Below are 7,652 nucleotides of genomic sequence, written 5' to 3'. Positions count from 1 at the left end.
TGATTGGCGGGACGCTTTCCAGGGATAATAATCCCTTCAAAAAAAGGTTTCAGATCACACACACGCTTATCATGTGTACAACACGCACACAAGCCCACACACAGGAGGGGAAGCTGCATTGTGGCTTTTCCGAATACTCACCAAGCAACCAAATTATTTTTTCTGTCCACCAAAGTTCAAACTGCTCAATGTTAAACAACCACAAGTTTATCAGTCCGTGTGGCTGCTCTGCAAAACTGTAGTCTCAAGTGCTGCAAAGTCGCACCCCTCCAACCAGCCGAGGGAAATGAGGTGGGAGGGGATGTATTATTTCAGTGTTAGAGTGGAGTACGTGACTGTTCCATCAGTCTGGGTAGGTTAGTCATCTGAGAACAGTGCAGTTGTTGGCCTCAGTGCCCTTGGTTCCTATGTATTTAATATATAATAATGCAGTGGAGTGGTTAGCATGCTCGCCTTGCAAGCGAGAGGACCCAGATTAGATTCCCACATTGCCCAACTAGTCCGTATAGTGATTATACTCTGCCCGTGCCACCACCCCTCTCCTATTCACCTCACCCTTACCTCTCCACGTTTGCATCATGTGGGTGATTCTATTAACAACAGAGCCAAGAGCTTGGGGGCGTAAGGGGGTTGGGGTGGGGGGGGGGTGGGGGAAATGGCGAGAGAAGTGGGGGGAGAAGTGTACGCGCAAATCCCCATGCAGTGAGCTTACAAGCACCATTCACACAGCCAGAGATAATCAGCAAGTTTTATTGGAAAACACTGAAACGTGACAACTTAGAAGGGAGGTCACTGCAAAACGCCTTAAATCGCGGCCGTTAAGATTCTGCTCATACGCACATGCATGTATATACACACACACACACACACACGTTTACATACACACACGCGCACTCATTCACAACTTATTTGCAGATTAAAGAGCATGAGAGATTGACGTCTGTTCAAAAAACAAAGCGCTCACACCTGCCAATGATAACAGCAGCAAGTACACAATATAATATACACCGAACACTATATAGGGGGTACAATATGTGCCACACTAGCAGGCTGCATTCAGACCTAAACCCATCCTTCCCACTCCCCCCACCCACCCAACTCACACGAGTCCTTCTGCTAAGTGCAATTTGGCCACATAATATTATTATTATTACTTTTATCACACACCGTTGGTGGCTGGGCTTTAAGCCTATCTGCCCCCGTTCTCTGGAACTCCATAATAATAATTTAGTCACTCAATCCAACCACTGTTTGTGAGGGCACTACTGTGCGCAATTGGCTGCTGAGTTTCTCCCACAAAGTACACAGTCACTATGCTTTACAGTATATCCTGCGAAGTGATTTGAGACGTCTCAAGACGTGATAAGACCTGGTTAAACTTCAGGGGTCAGTACATGCGTGCTGCGCTGAGAGAACTCCGATTTGCATTTACACAGCGCCTCTCATGTAAAGGGACGTCTCAAGCGCTGGACAGATGTAGCACTGGACAAGTAGCAGGGGGGTGAAAGAGTTAAAGATGTTACCAAAGACACGGTCAGAGAGAGAGAGATGTTTGGGGGAGAGTTTGGAAGGCAGGCCGGGAGAGAGAGAGAGAGATAGCGAGCGAACGAGGCGGAGCGGGTTTGCAAGCAAGCTCCCGAGAACAAGGGATTGTTTGGTGGTTGAAGACTTGACTAAACACGATGGAGCAGAGGGACTGTTGGGGCCGATTAGAAGACATGTAGTTTTATCACGAGCCTGGTCTTGCTGCTGTGGTCAAACGGGAACGAGAAAGCTACATGTTTCGAAGGACAAAGGATGTCACAAGAACACCCAAATATCCCAACCACAACCTTTGGCACTCAATTCCTCTCAACAGACTCAATTCTGGCAACTCACTGCTTGGCATCGGGTTCTTGTCAGACTCCGTCACCGTGAGGCACCCGGGAGGCTAACCCGCGTGAAGGGTGCTATATAAATGCAAGTTGCTGATGTTCTTCCGACCTGTTCTCCTCTACATATACTCCTCGAGGTGACCAGAAGGGATCGGAAAAGATTCTAACGCGCGAAATCGCAAGCACGGTGGCTGCACATTACAGCCATAAAATCGCCCAAGATTGCCCTTTTTCAGTTGTGAAGTCAAAACTTTTTTTAATAAACGCAAAGGAGAAAATTTCTTTCCTTTTGTCCAATAATTAAATCTGCAGAAACACTACTTCATTCAGCGAGTAGTAAACGTATAGAACAGGCTCCCTAGAGAGCCACGCAGTGGAAGGAAAGAGTGTTGTTTCAAGACCAAATGAGATAGATTTCTGTTGGGAAATAATGTCTCGGGATACAGTATATAACAATAATAATAATCCTTGCATTTGATATAATGCCTTATCATATCTTCGAGATGTCTCAAAGTGCTTCACAGGACATACTGTAAATATAGTTTGGGATACGTGTCAAGCGACTGCCAGGATAGTGGAAAGCGAACTGGATAGACCTTTGTCTTCTTTCACCCAGCAAATTCTCACGGTCTTAAAGAAACATCAACAGACAACACCGTGAAAAACAGAAACCAGTAAACTGCGACCATCAACACAAACCCTGCAATGGGACCTCAAAACATGTACTTTGTCTCTTTTTATATATTATATATATATGTAGTATATATAAACGAACACGTGCAAAGGAAGCATGTGGCCGTACAATAGACTGGAAGCATTTTACCCCGTTAGTTTCACGCTAAGCTCCCTCCAACATTCTATTATTTGCTTTTCATTTACATTTTTCCCTCTCCTACCATCCCATCGGATCTCGTTAGAATCCAGACTCCCAACTGTTTTCATGCAAGTTTTGTTGAAAAGTATAATTTTTTTTCCTCTCTCCTTTTTTCCCCAAAACTAGATCCAGTTACAGATTATTTAGAAATTAGCAAAATTATTTTTTTGGGGGGAAAAAAACATATTCGCAGTAAAGTTTAGAGAGACTGTTTGAAAGGAGGAACATACAGGTGTCTGTCTTAAAGAACTCTTCACTTTGCGGTCATCATCTGCACAAACTCTGAAAGACAGAAAGGAGGGAGTGAGAGAGAGAGAGAGAAAGAGGGAGAATAAGAATCAGTGAAGTAAAATAATAATCCTTTCATTAAATACGGCACATTCTCAAGTCGTCTAAATGTTTCAAAGCACTTTACAGGATTCCAATTGAGGCATAAATTGAGATAATGTACATGACATCATATGAATCAGAGGGTGACCAAAGCCACTGTCAAAGAGGAAGGTCTTAAAACAGGCCTTGAAGGAGGCAAGGGAGGGAGAGTCAGTCAACAACTAATCAGCTGCACCTACCCTCATAGTTGACTTGTCCGTCGCCGTCGATGTCAGCCTCTCGGATCATCTCGTCCACCTCCTCGTCTGTCAGCTTCTCACCCAGGTTAGTCATTACGTGACGCAGTTCAGCCGCGCTGATGTAACCGTTACCATCCTGCGTATAGATGGGAGACTCTCTGCGTTAGACACTCCCATAGCATTCCCAGCGCTCACCTGGCTGAGTAGTGACCTGATACAGATTTGTCACAGACTGTTTGTGGGACACCGCTGTGTGCAATTGGCTGCTGCGTTTCACCCAAAGACGTGATAAGTTGCTGTATCAATTGCAAGGATTATTAGTATTAGGCCTTCAAGATTATGAAAGTTTGCAATCTTTCACACTGGAAGGCCTTGAGGTGCTTTAGGATGATTACTGTCCAGTGTAGTGGCTGTGTATTTGAGGGTAATCTCAAAAGCAATTTTCAGCATGACAGGACCAGAGTCTGACTGGTATTTCTTTACCTTAGGGCAACAACTTGTATTTACACAGCGCCCTTCATGTGGGGTAGCGTCTCAGAGCGCTCAGCAGTAGAGGAGCCTGACACCGGGATGAGGGAGGAAGAGACTATAAGCATGGACAAAGAGAAAGGTCATCAGTCGTGATCTAAAAGAGGAGAAGGAGGGGCAAGGGGGAGGGAAGGATTGGGGGAAGAGAATCCTAAATCTTCGGGGAGTAGTGTGGCCGCCAATGGTTGAGCGGAGGGGAGTAATAATAATAATCCTTGCATTCGATATAGCAACTTATCACGACTTCTAGACGTCTCAAAGCGTTTCACAGAATAGAGTGTAAAGTGAATTGACTGTATATTTTGGGGCGAAATGCGACAGCCATTGCGCACAGCAGCGTCCCACAAACAGTCGTGGTTTGAAGTGACCAATTTATCATTGTTTTATTTTCTGAGCGAGTATTATCAGTCGTGTGGAGTGAGGAAACTTGCCCAAGGTTTCACCCTGCCGGGAATCGAACCCAGGTCTCTTGTGAGCTACAGGCCTCCACCCTCCCTTGGCTTCATGAGATGTTGGAAGAAGAGGTTGCGAAGCACACCAGACAAAGGAAGCCACAGAGGCAGGAAGTCATGAGGAAGTGTCATTTTAGCACCATCGTACTCCTGCTAAATTAGGCTGCGGCTATAAATACTCTTTACACCACAGGCTTCACTCCCTACCTTGTCAAACACTCGGAATGCCTCACGAATCTCCTCCTCGCTATCCGTATCTTTCATCTTCCGGGCCATCATCGTGAGGAATTCTGGGAAGTCAATAGTCCCGTTACCTGCGTTCAGAACACAAAGTGCGGCAGATTGAGAGCCAGGCCGAGGAGAGGTCACAGAGGTGACACAGGGCCACAGTGAAACATTTGCCGACGGTATTAAAAAGAGAATCTAGGACACCAGCTGTACACCTGCTTTTTAATAATAATCATAATAATAATCCTTGCATTTGATACAGGGCCTTATCACGTCTTCTACACTTCTCAAAGTGCTTCACAGGGTACACTCTAAAGCGAATTGATAGTCTATTTTGTGGGCGAAATGTGGCAGCCAATTGTGCACAGCAGCTTCCCACAAACATTCGTGGATTGAGTGACCAATTCTTCTTCTTATTTTTTCTGAGGGATTATTACCCCCTTCAGGAAAGCGATCAACCAACCAACAATCGGGTTCCTACTAAGTGTTTGGTAAACAGGTGTGTGTATGTGAGTGGAAGGCGCTCATTTGATGTTGTTGTTGGAAGTTTCATTACTCTCATTAAATGTAATCTTGATGTTGTTGTTGGAGTAATGAAACTTGCCCAAGGTTTCGCCCTGACCTGACCAACCCGGGAATCGAACCCGGGCCCTCTAGCTTGTGAGGCGAGCGCTTTAACCACTACACTATGGGAAGAAGTAAAAAGGAAAAAGTTCCCGTTTATCATGGACTGCCTAGCGCCTCCTAACACAGTGCCTGCCATTTACCGTCGGCATCAACCTCATTGATCATATCCTGTAGCTCAGCCTCGGTGGGGTTCTGCCCCAGTGAGCGCATCACTGTCCCCAGTTCCTTTGTGGTGATAGTGCCGTCCCCATCCTTGTCAAACAGGGAGAAGGCTTCCTTGAACTCTGGGAGACAGAAAGATTTGGATTACAATAAAGCCTCATCTTGGCCCTCAATAGTAAATATGAATAAAAATAAATCCTTGCATTTGATACAACGCCTTATCACATCGTCAAGAAGTCTCAAAGAGCTTCACAGGATATACTGTAAAGTGTAGTGACTGTGTATTTTGTGGGCGAAATACGGCAGCCAATTGCGCACAGCAGCGTCCCACAAACAATTGTGGATGGAAGGAAGTGTCAGCTTAGACTATGAGTTCCAAGTCTCAACACGGGGTTTGAACCCACAACCTTCTGGTTGTTTGATATTACAATGAATCCTGAATGCACTGCTCTCTAATAATAATTATAATAATAATAATAATAATCTCACTGACCTGCAATCTGTTCCTCTGTAAGTTGATCCGCCTGGAAAAAAACCAAAAGTGTTAGTTAACAAAAAGCCATTCACTATACACTATATTGCATGGAGCCCTATACACACACTATCTGTGAATGCCTATATGATAAAGCAATTAAAATCTTAAATGCAGTGAAAGTTCACAGGTGCAGCCAAGTGCCGCATACCTGACATCACATCGATACCTTCCTTGATTGTTTGTCAGTGATAAGAGTGACCATAAACCTCTTTGAGGAGTAATAATCCCTTCAAAAAATCAATAATAATAATTCGGTCGGCGTCGTTGAGACGTCTCAAAGCGCTTCACTGTAGTGACTGTGTGTTTTGTGGGCGAAACGTGGCAGCCAATTGCACACAGCAATGAACCACAAACAGTTGTGGACCAGTTTTATGTGGGAGATTGCTGGCCAGGGCACTGCGAGAAAGAAACTCCCTTCGATTTTCCAATAATAATAATAATAATAATAATCCTTGCATTTGATATAGCGCTTTTCACGTCGGGAGGACGTCCCAAAGCGCTTCACAGAACACACTGTAAAGTGAATTGACTATATATTTGTGGGCAAACGCGCTATGGGATCTGTAACACCCACTTGAACGGGCAGTCAAGGATCTCTGTTTAACGTCTCACTATTTATCCGTGAATCTATTTTCCACCCTCAGCATTTACAGCATATTATGACCCCCCACCACTCCCCTCCAACATGTCCTGGCAACGTTTAGACGTTTCCAATGGTTCTAATAATACAGAGGACACACCACACTGTGCGTTGCAGATGCTTAAATGTTAAAGGTTCCGCATATAATAATTATATATATTTCTAAAAGCCCATAGAGACAGACAATTGCATTTATTGCTCTGTGTTCACAGCCAAAATTAAAGGTACCAGAAAGCCACGTTTCGCCCACAAACCAGACAGTCACTACAGTTCACAGTGGATCCGGTGAAGCGCTTCCTGACGCCTTGACGACGCGATCGGGCGGCGATTGATGTATAGGGGGGGGGGGGGGGGGGGGTCAGCAGTGCAATAGGACGCAGAGCAACGACGCCCCCACAGAGCAACAATCATAACGGCAATCCCGGGGTCTGATCGCGTCGTCGCGGCGTCTCAAAGCGCTTCACGGGACACACTGTAAGGTGTAGTGACTGTGTGTTTCGTGAGCGCCTGGTGGGTTCGTGTCCGCCTCCCGAAGGGAGCGGGCGAGGAGGAGGAGGAGGAAGAAGACGGGGAGACGAGGGAGGAAGGGGAGAGGATGATGAGGGAGATGATGAGGAGGAAGATGAGAGGGAGGAAGATGAGATGAGAGAGATGAGAGGGAGGAAGAGGAGGGAGGAAGAGGAGGCTGAGGAAGAAGGTGAGGGGGGGTGGGCGATGCTGAGGAGAATGATGATGAAGATGAGGAGGGGGAGGAAGATGAGGGGGGGCCCCTCGGCCGCGGCCTCACACACTGACACACTCACCATGATGTCGTCGTGTCGGTCGCCTCCGCCGCCGCAGCTCCTCACGGTTGCTATGGAGATGACGGTCCGTTCCCGCTCGCTCCGCCGCCGCCTCACCGCACCGTATCCCTCCGCCGCCCACACCCGAACCCCACCCTGCCCTCGCGCACACCCCAAAACCCAGCTGCATTATCCCGTGACGCATACCCTCCCCGCCCGACTCCCAAACCGACGCATTTACCGCTCCCGAAAGGGCTAAAAGTGCGAATGGGGGTTGGGATTCTTTTCTTTCTTCCCCCCCTCTCACGCAGCGCGCATGGGTACAGACGTTGCGTCGGCCGTGAGGCGGCGGTAACGGTTTTCTGTTTGAAAAAAATCTGC

General features: G+C 46.7%; 1 protein-coding gene across 2 annotated transcripts; it reads right to left on the bottom strand.

Annotated features, from left to right (window-relative positions):
* Nucleotides 1–734: 734 nt before the first annotated feature.
* LOC103191064 (calmodulin-1) lies at nucleotides 735–7,411 on the bottom strand. Of its 2 annotated transcripts, XM_042346452.1 has the most exons (7): nucleotides 7,293–7,411; nucleotides 5,808–5,838; nucleotides 5,293–5,436; nucleotides 4,505–4,611; nucleotides 3,318–3,453; nucleotides 2,979–3,030; nucleotides 2,419–2,504 (listed from the first exon to the last, which is right to left on the bottom strand). In XM_042346452.1, the coding sequence occupies exons 1-6, from the start codon at nucleotides 7,293–7,295 to the stop codon at nucleotides 3,002–3,004; spliced, it is 450 nt and encodes a 149-aa protein (XP_042202386.1). In that variant the 5' UTR covers nucleotides 7,296–7,411; the 3' UTR covers nucleotides 2,419–2,504; nucleotides 2,979–3,001. The 2 variants fall into 2 exon arrangements, with proteins under 2 accessions (XP_042202385.1, XP_042202386.1); XM_042346451.1 differs by having other exon boundaries at nucleotides 735–3,030.
* Between the last annotated feature and the right edge of the window lie 241 nt (nucleotides 7,412–7,652).

The sequence above is a fragment of the Callorhinchus milii genome, unplaced genomic scaffold (assembly GCF_018977255.1).
Source record: "Callorhinchus milii isolate IMCB2004 unplaced genomic scaffold, IMCB_Cmil_1.0 Scaffold792, whole genome shotgun sequence".
In the NCBI taxonomy this organism is placed as follows: Eukaryota; Metazoa; Chordata; class Chondrichthyes; order Chimaeriformes; family Callorhinchidae; genus Callorhinchus; species Callorhinchus milii.
Note: the sequence above shows the minus strand (reverse complement) of the source record. Positions and strands in the feature narration are given on the sequence as shown.

Bases quoted from the DNA above. Each gene is read 5' to 3' on its own strand.
- LOC103191064 (XM_042346451.1), bottom strand. The intron at 5,437-5,807 runs GTCAGTGAGATT...TCTGTCTCCCAG, and splicing joins TACAGAGGAACAGATTGCAG to AGTTCAAGGAAGCCTTCTCC. The intron at 3,031-3,317 runs GTAGGTGCAGCT...TCTGTCTTTCAG, and splicing joins CGGACAAGTCAACTATGAGG to AGTTTGTGCAGATGATGACC.